We start from the raw sequence: 15,950 nt of genomic DNA on the forward strand, positions 1-15,950 counted from the left end.
GGAGTTCAACCCAAATAATGTGACTGTTATTAGTTCCTCCTCAAGTTTTTCTTTTTTTCTTTTTTTTGCAAGATAATTCGCATATTCATACTCAGAAGACAGAAGACGATGAGCAGATGTTTATTTCACCCCAACAGTTTGTTTTCAAGAGCAAACAGTTTGAAGTCTCAGGGTTAGTCAGCTGGTTCCTCCCCTTAAGTCTTCTTCTGCTTCACAATCCCGGGCCATTCCTCTAGAGAGGCTTCAGAGGCCTGAGGAGAGGGTGCAGACAGGAGAGTTTGGCTACCTGCTGAAGTGACTGACTTAATTCTGCTTGATTCATCTGATCTTACCTGATCAAACTCATCCTCTCTGGGTGTCTTCATCTCATCAGCATCCTCACTGTACCCTGACAAATCCTACAAGAAGAGACAGCAGGAGAGTTCTTCATGATGGAAATAAAACAGCATGTGAACATGAAAACTGATCTTGCCAAAGTGAATGACTGTGTGACATGAACGACACTTGGATGATGGAGATACAAACACACTGACTAACCAGCTCGTCCTCGTATGCAGCAGCCATTCTCACCATCTCCAGGCCCGTCCTGAGAGGAGGAAAGAGCCACATGTCACATACACAGCTGTCTGGGTACAGGTCACCTATCGAGTTTGCAGTTGTAAACATTCAGTTAAATAAACATTCACTTAAATAATATATAGTTTTTCATTTTCTAAATTTCTATATTTTTTATATTTTTCCTTCCATATTTACGTTTAACTGCTCACTTCAACAGTGCTGCAGAAAAATGAGATAGCAGTACTGGAGCTCGTTTTGTGTAAACATTTTAGAAAATAGTGAAAGAGTTTGCATCCCCTTCTGAAATGCAACACAACATTGGAACATTTGTTCTTGCTGGATGTGCATTAAATATTATGTTGATTTTTAAAAATCCATTGTTTTCATTTTTTGCCATTTGGGGATGCAAACGTTTTCACTCAGCTGTGTTTTCGACTGCCATTTTTCTTTGTCTTTCATTCTGCCATCTAACATTTTTTTCCCTTTAAAGCCAGCTGGTGGGTTTACTGCAAACATGTAACTGCTTGAATGTGGGAGATGTGATCATCATTTTTCAAGGTGTCAGAACTGAACAGAGAAAATGACTCACACAGACGTGTCTCCATATTGTTTGTTCCCTGAAAGAATAGAAAACCATGTTACCTCTCACTAGAAAATGAGGAGGAGGAGGTAGGAGCTGGAAAAATGTGAACTTACTGAACAACACTCCAGCACAGCAACAAGCAGAGACAAGGAGAATCACGAGGGTGAAACATCCAAACACAAATCCCACCAATAAGTCAGGAAGACGGTTCAGAACTGGGGGAGCAGGAAGATGAGGAAGAGGAGATGAAACCTTCTATGACCTATCACAGATGTATTAGTTAACCGAACAGTGGATCAGCTGGCACCTTCTTTATCCAAATAGTGCTTCCTGCTGCTAATGGCGGTCGTGTTGGCGATGTCTGACACCTTACAGTGGTATGTCCCTGCACTTCTCCTGTCTACAGACAGCCGGAGCATGGACTGTTCTGGAGACTGGTGGACCACATAGTAGAAGTTTCCTCTGCCATCTAGAAGGGTGTCATTGAGGAACCACTGGTACTCTGGATGAGTGCCTGTCTCCACCTTGCAGTACAACCTCAGGCCAACCACAGAATAGGCTTCTCCAGTTTCAGTCTCATAATGTATTGTCACACGCCCACCAACTCGGACTGTATGAAGAAATGATGCATTGCATATAGACATTGTGGACAAACGAACAGATATTACAAAAATAAGTGTTGGTGTGTTGTTTCAGTAGTGGACATACCAACTGCTAAAGCCATCTGCAAACTCTGTGTGATCCGGTCTGTATTGTTTGCTCTGCACTGGAGAAATCCCATGTGCTGGCCCAAGACCAGTGGGACCTTAAATTCGGCTTCTAAGTTGGCTTCACGCGTCATACTGGCAACCAGTTGTTCATTACTGTAGAGTGAAAAGGTGACAGGTGGAGTCCCTCTTGTTGAGTTACAGGTGACCAAGGCAGTGTAGTTGTCAGAGGTCTCCTTTAACACTTTGAAGGAAATTTCAGGGTCTGACACAAGGTCTGAGAGAAATAGGACATGCAAGGATGTTACTTTGTTCAATGCAACCATGGCAGATTTGTAAAATGTGACCCTGAGTGTTTATTCACCAGAGGTGACAGCAAACCTTTGACTGTGATTATAACTTGAGAGCTGTTGGAGGAATAGGTGGTTCTGCTGAAGTGGTTGGTAGCAATGCACATGTAGGAGCCGCTGTCTTTTGAAGTGGTACTGAGAGAGACACAGATTATTATTTCAGTAATCATCCCATGACTTGGTCAGATAAACAGGACAATGCTATATGATGGTTTGTTGAGGGAAATCTTTGCTCACATTAAGGCTCCAGTAGCCCAAATCCATTTTTCCCTTTAAGTGTCATAGATGTGTGAGCAGGGCGGCATGGTGGCTGAGTGGTTAGCACTGTTGCCTCACAGCAGGAAGGTCATGGGTTCGCAACCTGGCCTTTCTGTGTGGAGTTTGCATGTGCTTGTGTGGGTTTTCTCCAGGTACTCTGGTTTCCTCCCACAGTCCAAAAACATGTATGTCAGGTTGATTGGTGACTCTAAATTGCCCATAAGAGTGAGTGTGAGTGTGTGAGGTTGTTGGTCTCTATGTGGCCCTGTGATGGACTGGTGACCTGTCCAGGGTGTACCCCTGCCTTTCACCCAAAGAGAGCTGGGATAGGCTCCAGCAGATCCCTGTGACCCTGGTTAAGGAATAAGTGGGTATAGATGATGGATGGATGAATCGTTTGTTATATTTAGAACATCTATTCATGCAACTACATTTTTTGTTTGTTGTCAACAAAACTCAACTTCATATTTCTGTTTGTCTGTGGATTAAAGAAGTGACCCAGTTTTAGATGTGCTTGTAGCTGTATTTTTAAAGTTTGGTCACACTTGACTAGCTGTCTAGTTGTCTGCCCCCTTGTTGCTAAGAGTTAGATGGTAAACTGAGATCTTTGGGCGCAAAAGCTAAGACTGGTTCATCACAGCACAAAGGGCAAATAAAGATATCTCATAACATCAAACTACTCCTTCAACAGTTCTTACAGAAGCTATTTACACTCTGATGCTACAACTACTACTACTCTATGACTCTCAGATACAGTGTGCTCCCTACCAGCCACCCAGAATCATCATAGCAAACACCCAGCAACACCCCATCAGCAACACTTCCCACACTACAGAAGAAAATTGATCAAATAAATTGTTTAGCTGTATTTCCATCTGTGTGTGAACCATCTCGAAGTGATTCTACCAACCTGTTGATCCACAGCTGTTCAGACGAAGCAAAGTGGAAACGAGACGAAGCTATGAGCTGACCATTCATCAGCCACTTATAGGAGACATCAGTTCCTTCACTAACTGAACAGACTAGCTTCAGTGTTGTCCTTTCAAAGAACTCTGATGCTCCTGATTTGATGACAATCGATACACCTTTCACTGGTACTGCAGAAAAAAACACAAGCCTTATCTCAAACCAACCGTAAATCGTACGGCAAAGATCCTGTTGAGGAAAAGGTGGATTTCCAAAGTAGTGTGATACTGCTGATTTGATCTGGTGTTATACATGAAACATTCTCTACATCACTGTTGCAGGGAGGCCATGTACAGTACATATGATATATACAGTAATACATCCTTGGTAAAAGAGACACTCACCAAAAACCTTCAGGTAGTGTAAGTCGCTGACAGTGGCCTCTATGCTAGTGTTGTTCTGCAAACTGGCCCTACACTCCAGGTAGCCCTCATGTTTACGTTTGATTTCTTTGACAAAGGATCCAGTCCCACCAGACAGCGAGGTACTTTCACCCAATACCCTTGATTGGTTACCCTTCCTAGAAAAAGGTTGATAATTAGAGGGACTCTCTGTCATTACTCTCTGTCATTACTCAATGCAGGGAACTAAATTGAACGTACTAATACTCACTGGATTAACTGCAGCAGAATAGGTTCATTCTTTGGATAGGTCTCCAGTTCACATACAAATGTTACAATTTGTTTTACTGAAGCCTCTGAAGGGCCGGACAGCTGTGGACGCCCCAGAGGTGACTGATCTATGAATATATAAAACAAAACACTCAACAGAACAAATCAAAACATACAAAGTTAGATTACTATGCACACACACAATCAAATGAGACAACCAACTTACTGCTCTCTTTGCTACAGCAGCATAACCCTGTAAAAACGGAACAACAAATCAAATAGTATTTGTAATTGTTAAATTATTAAGTGTGGTGCAGTTTGTATTAATTAGCTTACCCAGAATGACCACAAAGAGCAACATTTTTGGTAGGATTCAAATACGATCACACTACGCTGTGTAAGGCAGACGTTTTGACAGTTTTAAATGGAGAGTTGAAGCACCATGGGTGAAAAACACACACACACACACACGCTTAGAAACATGTGCACATAACTGATAGTGTTACATTACACCTCCCTGCTGTACCCACCCTCTATGTATCATCACAAAATGAATTTATTCCATTACGCTATGACTGTTGGGATATTTTGAAAATGTGAATATCAAAACAACATAAGTCAGGAACATTGTGAAGTGGAGGTGACGGTGTAATAAAGCATGGTTTTATTTAAATTGGTTCATTTAAAGCAAACAATTTAAAATTAGAATTTTTATTTGCAAAAAACATCACAATATGACAGTAATCCCTCTGAAAAATGTAATCTCTCAGTCTTTTTGACTGAATGTTCCACCAGGAATAACTGCAGCACTTGCAGAACGAAAACAACTATGGAGCTAAAGTGAAAATAGTAGCACTTTGCATGAAGAGGTGACCTGTTTGATGATACTGTGGGTGCAGGTTTCTCCCATGTCACAGTGTGATCTCTATGGTCTAAAACAGAGAGACAGTGACAGACAGAAGCTTCATGATGTTATTACCTGATCAGCTTATCAAATCCTAAAGAGCTGATTTTGTTCTCAGGTTTCTGAAGAATGAAAGATAATCTACGTACATTTGTAAAACTAGAGAAACTAAACATTTTGTTCTCTTTGTTTTTCAGATTCAAATGAATTGCTAGTGTAACCTTGAGAGTCTTTGCTCAGAAATATTAAATTTGTCTACAGGTCAGTATACAATTCAACAGAGAGAAAAAAGGTTTCATTAATTAATAAATATTGAATTCATATTTAAAAGTAGCAATTTCTTGAATGAAATTAGAATTTTTTAAATAGGTTTTTCTATCTCTTTTTATTAAACATTTTAGAAAATAGTTAGAAATATATTTTATAAAGCAAATACTCAAGTTCAACCCTGTTTACAATAATGTGTGCAAAATTAAATATTTCACAAGTAATTAAATTCAATTAGAGTGATCTTCAGTAATGTATCAGTTCCTTATTAAGAAATGACAGGAAGCTAAGAATCCTAAAAAGCCTTACTGGGCTTTTATGTCATGATGCACTAATCGAAGTGATTGTTTATATGCACTGTGTATGTGTTTTCTAAGCTTATGTACCTGATTCTGGGCATCACAGTTTGTAGGGGAGGTATCAGCCTGTTTCCCTCCTGACTGGGACGTTAGTGCAGACAGAGGAATTGCATCAGAACTGGGTTTGGGAGGGAACAAATGCTGTTGAACTGGCCCATTTAAGTCACAGAAAACAGAACTCTCTTAGGGTCACTGGGCTGAAACTTACTTTTTCGTAGCAACGTGTGTAACAGCTGAAAAAGAAGTGAGAGATGGAGATGTAGGAACACTGAATATAAATTCAGTCAGTGAACTTCTCACTCACACATACTAAGAGATACATACCTTGCTTGTGGTCAAGCATCCTGTAAAGACAGGCTACGCACACTATCAGCATCAGAAAGAGGAAGCAGCAGAACACTGTGGTGATAATCTCTATGGTGGTCATGAGAAACTCTGTGTGAGAGAAGACAAGGCAACTGAAGTATGGTGAACTATAGCGCTAACATGTAAGTCATTTGAATATACAATATGTGCTTTTACTTGGCTGTGTTTCAGAGGAAGATGTTGCTCGAGGGATCCAGTTAAAGTCTGATGAAGTATGATGTGGTAAAAAGGGAAGAGACCCCACACAAAGAAGACATTTTTTTATAAAAAATACACGTATAAAAAAGATAACATGAGTTTGAATTAGAAAGCAGTTCTTACAGAAACAGTTTGACATTTTGGGAAGTTTCCCTTCTTGCTCCTGTCTTAGCTTAACATAAACACTGTAGGCTGCTTATGTCCAAAAGCAACAAAATCACCTGCCAGGATCTTTAAAGCTCACTAGCTGTTACAGACGATGATGTTTTTGATGGTCCTCGCAGGCCTTAAATTGTAGCTTTAAATTCACACTTTCTTTTTGATTCAGCAATCAGTGTTTGGATATGGATGAGGCAGTTATTATTGTGTTTCTGTCTTTGTAATAGGTAGAACTTTTTTAATGTCTTCTTAAAAGCCTCTTTTGAGATATGTCTGCTGAACACTATGTTGAATTAGGTCATTGACTGGTTAATTTGTATATAAGTATCCTGTTGTCAGCACTTTTCATGTACTGCTGAAGGCTTCTGGCCAAACAGCATCAGCTGTGATAGTCTAATATAATATGAAACCCTACAAGCATCTGTGCTTTGTGGATGAGACACCGTTTTTTCATTACTGCCAGTGTTGTATAGCTTGAACTCTCACAACAACCTGAGTGTAAAAATGGCAGTATACCATTTTAGGAGGCATGGTGAGTCACACTATTTCAGTTCTGGGAACAGTAACTCCCTGTAGTTGCCTGATGTCCCATGTTGGCAACAGAGTCACTCCGCCAAGATAAACCAGCAGATAATGTATCAATTTGCTTCATTACAAGCAGCTGCATGGGAGAAATTGTTCATGTCAGTCAGCAATTTTTTTTTCCTCCTAATTTTGAAGAAGTTGCTGACTTTTGATGCATATTTGCTGTTCAGGTGAGAAAGTTATCTCAATGTCCTTCACTAATACTCAGTAAGAAAGAAAGAAAAAAATCCCATATGCTCAAGTAGTTTCTCTGTGATAACTTGTTTTCAACACCTTGCCCTGATCTTTTACCTGTGACTTGGACTAGCACAGCTGCACTCTCGACCGAGGGTCCCAGGTCATTGTAGCTGTCCTTGGCCCTGCAGCGATAATACCCAGACTGCTCCAGACTGAGCTTAGTAAGGATGAGGGTCTGTCCACCATCCATGACAGCATAGTGAGGTAGGACCGGCTGGATAAAAGAGTCCACATGCGTCTCAGAGGGAAGGACAGAGTCATTCAAGAGCCAAGAGATGTAGGGGAAAGTTCCTCTGCTGACTTGACAGCTCAGTATGGTTGCGACCAGTTTGGAGTCAGCTCTGTACAGATACTCCACCTCCACTTTCACATCACCTCCAACTGGAACTGAGCAAAGAAGAGGTCGAGAAAGAGAATGAGAGAAAGATTAACAGATGGAGGAGAATTAAAGAAAGACACATTTCCTTAACATGTCTGTGTATTTCATACCCACTTCCAGAGTCACAGGCTCACTTATCAGTGCCTGCACCTCAGTTGTCACCAGACATCGTGCCATACCCATGTCCAGCCCAGGTATTATGGCGATGGAGAACCAGGCAGCGAGGGACTCATTTGCTGTGACAGATCCCACTTCTTTGTCATCTACTCTAAGAGTGAAGTGGGCTGGAGGACTTCCTCTTAATGACCAGCAGGTCACATTGCCATAGTAACTATCTCCCTCTTTATAGACGGAGAAAGAGATCTTCGGTTTTGAGATGTACACTGGTGGAGGAATGAACAGGAGAGAATATGGGGAGAGGGAAAATACAGAACATGTAGTGAAACTGTAACATGCATGATTCAGTAGAATTATTAAATACTTCCACCTTCCGATGTGGAGGTACACCATCAGTGTAATCTGCCACATTTATATGTACCTTTGACCAGCACCTGGACCTCCGTGCTGCTGGAAACCCTCCTGTTGCCCATCACACTAGACCAGGCCTCACAGTAATAGTGCCCAGCCTGCTCTGGAGTCACCATCTCCATGACTAGCTTGTTCCCAGCGTGGTGGAAGGAGGGAGAGAACGAAGATGTTATTTCCTGCTTGTTGAAAAACCAGGTGTAGGAGAGGTGGGAGCCCTTTGCAACACTGCAGTTCAAGACGATGCGTGAGCCCTCATACACGATGGGGGGGGGGGGTTCAGACGTCACTCTGGTAGTTGTTGGTGGAGCTAGAAAAAAAGGAATGAGATGGTTGGGGAGGAAAGTAGGAGGTCACAAGTTTGAAATAATTGGCATCAGGTACTCACTGACTACACTCAGCTTGATGCTGTTGCTGACTCCTGTGCTTCCTTTAGTCATGGCCTTGCAGTGGTACAACCCCTCTGATGCTGCAGCAACCTTCAGAAAGAATGAGGCAGGGTGCTGCCCCTGCAGATTGGTACCTGTGGCAATTGGGACACCACTGTCCCCTATCAACTGGTAGGTGACTGGCATTGAGGAATTGGGTGCAATGCAATTGAAAGTCACTTTGGAGCCGAGGTAGGCCATGTCAGGACCAGTCAGCACTGGGTGAATGGGGTTTGATCCACCTAAACAGAGACGTGAAGCAATTGCCCAAAAGTATGGTCAGCTACAGCCACCAAATTATTATATTTCACTTGAACAAATGCCATGAGCTCAACACCATTCACACCTAACACTATGCAACCAAAAAGAACAAATTGAGGCTGATTTCCATATCTCATGCCCCACTTTCAACAGACTTACTTATCTTGGCGAACAAGTTTGCCAGGACTGAAAAAAAAAAACAAAACACACATTTCAGTAAGGATAGTAGTCTATATAACGATTTATTGTTGCAGGCATTGAAATAAAAATCCAGTAACTTACTGAAGATTGGCAACAAATTAAGAGTCTGTAGAGTCTCCATAAGTGACATGGTCTCTTTAGGCTGGCTGCATGTGTGTTTTTTGTGTCTGTGTGTGCATGTGGTAATCCATGTGTGTGTCAGGGCAAGGAGTGTTATACATGTGTTTGCAAGTAGATAACATATTCAGCTGCATGAGCACAAATGACGCTTAAAAAAATACCACAAACATACCACAAAGGTTTTAATGCACTTTACATTCAAAAACATTCACAGTTGACTAAATACAGGAAAAGTGACATTTCTAAGGCATAACTGAAACTACCTGTGGATAGTTATGTGTTATGCATTCATTCTTTATTTACACTGAAAAAAGTAAAACAATTCATATGCTGCCTATATATTACATAAAACAATCTTAACACGCTTATGAATGACATAAAATAATGTTACAACACATTGACTGCAAACTCCACTATGCTAAACAGAAGACACCATACGAGGACAGAGTTACGACAGCTGTGATCTTTGCAGAAAAAATGCAATAACTGCACATCTTATCTTTGTACATCATGTGGCTGAGAAAAGGAGAATTGATGAGCCATTTGACATTTTATTTTCAGCCAGTATCAGGCCTCTAACCTGCTGCTGTATTTCAAGTGGAAGTTGTGGGTAGACAGGCCTGACTGTCTACAGTGTTGTAATCAGTTTGTGTGTATGGAGCAGGATCCTTGCAGTGCCTCATGGTGGCGCCCTCTTCAGTGGCTACACGGCGAACTCTGCGGGTGCTCTTGTGACGTCTGAGCATTGTGGCATGTTGTTTCACCAGGAAACGCTTATCCGAGCTGCTCTGTGAGGAACACATATAAACAAATTTATAGACACAACACACACAGAAAAATAACAAACTAACAGACTATAAACGATTCACTTACAACCAACTGGGTGTAACTTAGTAATTTCCTCCCTTTCTGTGACTAATTTGTAGGTTATGTGACTTACTATAACCAGTATGTCTTTCAGTCTCTCAATAGCCTTCTGATTGGCTTGTCCACGTGACACGTACGAGGTTAGGATTATACTGAGGAGACAGAGTTTTTCATGACACATTAAAAAACAAACAGATCACATCTATTTTAAAACCGTTCATATTCAAATGATGAGCTTTACTTTTAAGACATCCATGTAACTGTATACGCTGTGCTTTGGTTTGAAAGTATTAAAGTTGGGAATACTTCAGCGTGAAATAATCCAATAACCAATATCAGTGAAAATGCAGATCTGGTGTTAGCTTTTAAGAAAAGTTAAACCTATTGTCTCTTTGTATACTTACATCTCTGCTAGTATGAGGGGCAGGGCAAAGGCCTCAGAGGCCAGGTAGCGGAGAGTGCTCTGTGCCAGGCTGGGGAGACTGTCCACACACACTCTTGTCACATTAAACACAGTTTCACCGTTTCCAAATGGACCACAGGTAGACCTGGATTTGGAGAAAGGAGAAAGAAAATTGGACAAATGTGAAACAGAAAAAATGAAACGTAACAGGCAAAGCTGGACTGAAAGACAGAGGCACTAATCATGGCTACACAGAAACAAGCTCTAAATACAAGACCAATAGAGGCTGGGGTCTACCACACCAGGCAGGACCCCAGATGCAGGCTGTGCCAAGATGCCCCCGAGACAATCCAGCACATCACAGCAGGATGTAAGATGCTAGCAGGCAGGATATACATGGAACACCATAACCAAGTGGCTGGCACAGTGTACAGGAACATCTGTGCCGAGTATGGACTGGAGGTACCAAGGTCAAAATAGGCATATACACCGACAGGTGGTTGAACACCACCAAGATCCTGTGGGACTTCCAGGTACAGACTGACAAACTGGTAATGGCTAACCGACTGGGCATAGTAGTAGTTACATGACATTACATCACAACATCTTGCTGGTAGAGGTTGAAACCCAGTGTGGTTGCAGCCATGAAGACACCGAGCAGCAACATGAAGTGGAATAAAACTGAGGAGCTGGAAGCTCGAAAGAACCGTTGCTCTGCCTCACAGCACTTCAGGATCGTGAACTGAAAAGATTGTTATAGAGAGAGAAAAAGAGACAGGGACGTTGTTAGAAACGTCCAGATACAGCTGATTATCTTTAGTGTTTGGTCACAACTTCATCTGTCATTGCACTATAAATCATATAATGTTATTAACTCAAGTAGTTTAGGTTTATTCTTAAATGGACTGTATTTTTATAATGTGAAGCTGGATTGAAACATTAGGCAACATAAACTGAAACAGATACTCCTCAACTCTGACTTATAAATCACCTTCTTGATGTTGAACGTCACTACCAGTATGACAGTTCCTATCAGAGGCAGCACAGGGCAGTAGTAGACTCCCACCCAGTACACTGTCTGAATGTAGACCAGATCCAACACATTGAAAGGGACCAGGAAGTGTTGTTTCCCTGACAACCGGGCCAGCAAGGACTCAGGGTACGTATCCTGCAACAACCTATCAAACCGAGGAAAGATAGTTTGTTCATGAATCACCTGGAAGTAGAATAACTGAGATACAGCCTTTCCCTGCTGTGGAATCTCAATACGGTAATCAAAAGCACTGATATTTCCACTTGAATGACATTGATGACAAGAAAGAACGAAACTGTTGATTTTAAACAAACCCACTTCCTTGGGTAGTTCAAGAGAAAGGCGTTGCAGAAAGTGGCGAGGAAGTTGAAGATACACAGCTTGTATATCTCTCTACCAAACACGTTCTCCCAGCAGTCATTCTGTAAAGAAACGCACACGTTAAAAAAACAAAACATGCAAACATCTCCCTGAAATTACATCAGTCCTGAAAGTCTGAATCAAAGACAGATGTCATTACTTTATTGATGTCTCATTAAAGCTCAAACTGTAGGACCTTGAAACATTATTCTCACTCTGAACTCACTTTCGTAAGTTCAGCTTTGAAGAGGAAGAATAAGTAGATGCCCAATGAGGCCAACTTCAAGAAGATGCTCCTGAAAAAAAGAGAGAGTGAATTGCTGCAGGTGTGTGTATTGTTTGTCAGTAAGTTTTCATGTGTTTATCTCTCTGTGCAGCAGCTTACCTTACAAGAGTTGAATTGACCTGCATGGTGAAAGAATAGTCTTCAAAAGATGAGATCTTACAGAAGACGTACGGAAGGACCAGATTAACAGAGGTGATGGTGATGGGAGCAAGATACTGGATGAACAAACTGACCAACCAGTAGTGCTCACCCTGAGAATCACAGTGAGAGCTGTCAGATATGAAGCTGTATTTACCAAATTCAGGACAAACTTTAACAAAGATTTTCAGAATCAAAGCTTTACCTCAACCATTGATCTTATTATGGCAAGGTAGATTAAATAGAAGGCTCCACTGAGCAAAGCCAGAACCAGTATGTTGAGGATGAACCTGAGCAGGTAGAGACGCACCCTCTGCCCAAGTGTCCTCTGAGCCTCTCTCAGGGAGAAACTCTGCTCCTCCAGGAACAGCTGAGGAGACATAGAAAGAAATACTGAAAGTTACGGTTAAATTCTTCATATCAAATCAATGTTTAGATTGTTTGAACACCAAACTCCATCAAAATAACACAACTGTAAAAAAAATACACAACAAAAACAAGAGATTAGTACTGTGTTATACTGAAGTTCATGAATCCTGAAGAAGTAGGATAGGTGAGATACAGTAAGTCTGTCCCTGACATTATGCCCAGGGTATGTATGAAACATAGCAATTAGGTAGCACTTGGTCACCACCCTGTATAGAAGAATGGCATCGTGTATGCAGGTAGACCCCATGTTTATCTGTGCACCTTGAGATCATTCCTGATGAAGCTGTGTTTGAGAACTGCTGCAGCAGGGTCCTGGATGGTGAAGTCCCAGCCACAGAAGATCTTATAGCTCACGTTCACACTGTAACGGTTCCCGAGCATCCAGGTGTGCTTGTAGCCAACTGTCGTCCTATGATAGACATGTTCAGATGAACAGATCAAATAGAGATGCTTTGTTTAAGATACAAGGCAAATGATTATTGTCACAAACCACTGACCTACGGAGTACCACGATGAGACTGAGGAAGAGTATGGTGAGGATTCCAGCAAAGTACAGCAAAGGTGTATTCAAGCACGGCAAATTCAGGGAACCACGTGTATAAAAGGCAAAGAAGACCGCAGAACGATTCAAGTAGCCCTGGAGGGAGGAGAACGATAAGTTAGAAGAAACATAAAAAATACATGAAGCACACAAACACACAAAAAAACACACTCCTACCTTTCCCAGGAAAAAATCTAAAATGGAGTCGTTGCCTCCAAATCTCAAAGGTTCTGTAAAACGAATGAGAACAACAGAGTATTTCAGAAACCTATGTCATATTGTGGTTAATTTACTTTCATTTGCCATTACAACTGACTCACCACTGTTGCTGCCTCTGCCATAAAATCCTGTAGGTCCCAGAATGAACCCACAGACAATAACACAGTGTAGTAGGTTCAGGTAAATCAGATATCTGAGAAAAACAAAATAAGCCTTCACGCCTATTCCAAACCTGCCTGAAACAGAGCAACAACGAACATCAGGATTTTATTCTGCAATAATACTGGCAGTAAAGGCAAAAGTGTTTCATCACTAAATTACAGCATCGATGGTCCTGTGGACATTTCTTACCTGCAATAGTGTGAAGAGTTTGCTGCCATGGTAACAGTCCTGATAGAGCTTCTGTCACCTGTTCCCAAGCCCTCCTCCTGTTGATGCTCTGGCTCTGACGCCAGGACTCCCAAAAACCAATATCTCTGGTTTGCAGTTTTCTGCCGTCCCTAATTAACAGCAAAAATATAGTACTTGATGAATGCCATTTCAGCTAAACATGTTAGGCTACATACAAATATAAAAATACCAGGATGCATCAATGCTGTGCATATATGTGTGTGTGTGTGTGTGTGTGTGTATCTGGATGAGCTCTAGCAGATTGAAATGTTCCTAAAACTTCCATTTTATACACTCTTGTTTGTATTTTCCCCCAGCTCTTTTTGACTATGAACTTTACAGACAAATAAACTCAAATGAAAATTGTCAAAATCTATTTTTTGTGTTTATATGACCTATATGGAGAATATATTGTAGCTTTTTTTATGCCAATCATATGAAATACATTACATTACATTTGCACTACGGTCAAATTTCACTAGTCCACACCAGGAGGGGCTTTGCCATAATGCTGCATGTTTTGTACATTTTGTGGACTTTGTTCATTTGATTGTCAAGTATATTTGGAAGAAGTTTACTGAGAAGTATAATAAGTGCTCCCACCTGGCCTCTCTTTTCGCCTGAATACACATGGCTAGCTTCCTGAGTGGCAGAACAGATGCCTTGTCTTTTGGTCCTTTGAGCAGCTGGCCCTGGCTGGACTCCCCCATGTCTGGGGCACTCTGATCAGCCTCACATGCATCTGAAAAACCCTGTCCGTTCCACCCAGGCCGGAAGACCTGGATACTGGGTAGCTGGTCAAATATCTCTGTCTGATAGTACTCACAGGAGTCCATATTGATGGGATCCATATCAGAATAAGTGCTCTCATCTGTGGTGAGAAGGATGCAAATGATTTCCTAAATATAATGCATGAATGTTTCATTCAAGGTGCTTTACTTAGCTAAATGGCTGTTACAGGGTGCAATTATTTGGGCATTAAAATATTGTTTTCCTAGTTGATCAATGGTTTTGTAAGTACGATGTTGAAGAATTGCAGAAAAATCTCAAAATGACATTTTCAGATGTCTTATTCTGTTTAGACAACAGACGAAACCAAAAAATATTCAGTTTGGTGATTTAAAATTTGGCATATTTGTATTATTTTCTTTTACCTGATAAAAGTCTCACGAAGTTCACATTATTAGCGCTGCGCTCCTCCATTTTTTCTCCCTGAACTTCCTCTTCAGTAGGAGCTATTCAAACACAGTCTTCTCACTTCATATTAAACACATACTAACATACATCTCAGTGCAAGCTACCAGTTAAAGCTCTAAAAAAAAAGTAACTTTCACAATCTCCATCAAAAACCAAGCTTCTTGTGTTCATCTAGTCCTGTTGGCATGGCTTACTTTCCAGTGGGTAGATGTAGATGTACACAGCTAGATCTGTCCACACTTTGACTTTTGTGACAGAGCCTGCAGCTGAGCCTGACAGCGCACAGGAAATCACATGACAGGATGCAGACATAGGTATCGCACTGGTGGCTGAATTTAACAACAGAAATATCAACACATAGGTCTACCACTGTACACAGCAAAACTTAAAACAAAACAACATTTTTAAGGCCATAAGTAGATGAGTATGAGTTCTGGAATAAGGCTGCAACAGGTCCTCATCAAACTACCATAGGTGGTAGTTACACGCAATGTAGCTTTTTAGCAATTTTAGACATGTCTACTGTTGAAATGTTACATGTTTTATGATGCAATCTAGTCTCTTTCTCATTAGATGACGTCTGGGTTCTGTGGAATCCAGTAGGGGTACAATATGAAATACTGATGTGGCATCAAATTACAAACGTCACCTAAATAGTAGTTAAATAAATAATAAATAAGTATTAATTTAATATGTTCAAACAAATTTCACAGCCATAAACATACTGTGTGTAGGAAAAATAATAGTAATCTAGATATTTCATGTAAACTGTCATGTGCTTGACAATACTTGACAGAATCTACACTGGGTAGTGTTTCATCATTTGCAAACTCAAGTTTGCAGCTTAATGTGCGAGATACTGAGGCTCTTTCCACCCACTTGCTATACCACAAGGACATTTGAGGCTTCCAGTCAGTACCATTTATGAAGAAACATGAACATAGGTCTCATTTCTCACGTACTATTTCATCCAGCTTAGTTTCCGATTCACTGATGCTTTAAAGCTTACAAGGGATTTTTTTAGCCTACATGAAAACATGAGCACAATGCAGCACAATTGTTCAG

General features: G+C 41.0%; 3 protein-coding genes across 6 annotated transcripts; all 3 read right to left on the reverse strand.

Annotated features, from left to right (window-relative positions):
• Positions 1-104: 104 nt before the first annotated feature.
• LOC113128234 (Fc receptor-like protein 3) lies at positions 105-4,534 on the reverse strand. Of its 2 annotated transcripts, XM_026303414.1 has the most exons (13): positions 4,370-4,534; positions 4,260-4,286; positions 4,035-4,161; positions 3,767-3,942; positions 3,367-3,553; positions 2,230-2,333; positions 1,850-2,125; positions 1,449-1,751; positions 1,255-1,356; positions 1,148-1,175; positions 538-586; positions 333-398; positions 105-251 (listed from the first exon to the last, which is right to left on the reverse strand). In XM_026303414.1, exons 1-13 carry the CDS (start codon positions 4,392-4,394, stop codon positions 195-197), a joined length of 1,527 nt encoding a protein of 508 aa, XP_026159199.1. In that variant the 5' UTR covers positions 4,395-4,534; the 3' UTR covers positions 105-194. The 2 variants fall into 2 exon arrangements, with proteins under 2 accessions (XP_026159199.1, XP_026159197.1); XM_026303412.1 differs by having other exon boundaries at positions 105-398.
• Positions 4,535-4,674: 140 nt separating this feature from the next.
• Positions 4,675-9,109, reverse strand: LOC113128233 (Fc receptor-like protein 5). 3 transcript variants are annotated; one of them, XM_026303411.1, is made up of 11 exons: positions 8,984-9,109; positions 8,861-8,887; positions 8,401-8,682; positions 8,026-8,322; positions 7,598-7,870; positions 7,163-7,495; positions 6,086-6,133; positions 5,888-5,998; positions 5,772-5,796; positions 5,591-5,681; positions 4,675-4,965 (listed from the first exon to the last, which is right to left on the reverse strand). In XM_026303411.1, exons 1-11 carry the CDS (start codon positions 9,030-9,032, stop codon positions 4,945-4,947), a joined length of 1,557 nt encoding a protein of 518 aa, XP_026159196.1. In that variant the 5' UTR covers positions 9,033-9,109; the 3' UTR covers positions 4,675-4,944. The 3 variants fall into 3 exon arrangements, with proteins under 3 accessions (XP_026159196.1, XP_026159194.1, XP_026159195.1); XM_026303409.1 differs by having other exon boundaries at positions 4,675-5,681; XM_026303410.1 differs by lacking the exon at positions 6,086-6,133 and having other exon boundaries at positions 4,675-5,681.
• Positions 9,110-9,191: 82 nt separating this feature from the next.
• Positions 9,192-15,131, reverse strand: tmc8 (transmembrane channel-like 8). The gene is made up of 16 exons (XM_026303408.1): positions 14,843-15,131; positions 14,292-14,559; positions 13,650-13,798; positions 13,400-13,534; positions 13,257-13,309; positions 13,036-13,175; positions 12,800-12,947; positions 12,315-12,479; positions 12,071-12,222; positions 11,912-11,981; positions 11,644-11,747; positions 11,284-11,470; positions 10,889-11,034; positions 10,294-10,437; positions 9,963-10,041; positions 9,192-9,810 (listed from the first exon to the last, which is right to left on the reverse strand). Exons 1-16 carry the CDS (start codon positions 14,889-14,891, stop codon positions 9,616-9,618), a joined length of 2,184 nt encoding a protein of 727 aa, XP_026159193.1. The 5' UTR covers positions 14,892-15,131; the 3' UTR covers positions 9,192-9,615.
• Between the last annotated feature and the right edge of the window lie 819 nt (positions 15,132-15,950).

This window comes from Mastacembelus armatus, chromosome 1 (genome assembly GCF_900324485.2).
Source record: "Mastacembelus armatus chromosome 1, fMasArm1.2, whole genome shotgun sequence".
Taxonomy (NCBI): Eukaryota; Metazoa; Chordata; class Actinopteri; order Synbranchiformes; family Mastacembelidae; genus Mastacembelus; species Mastacembelus armatus.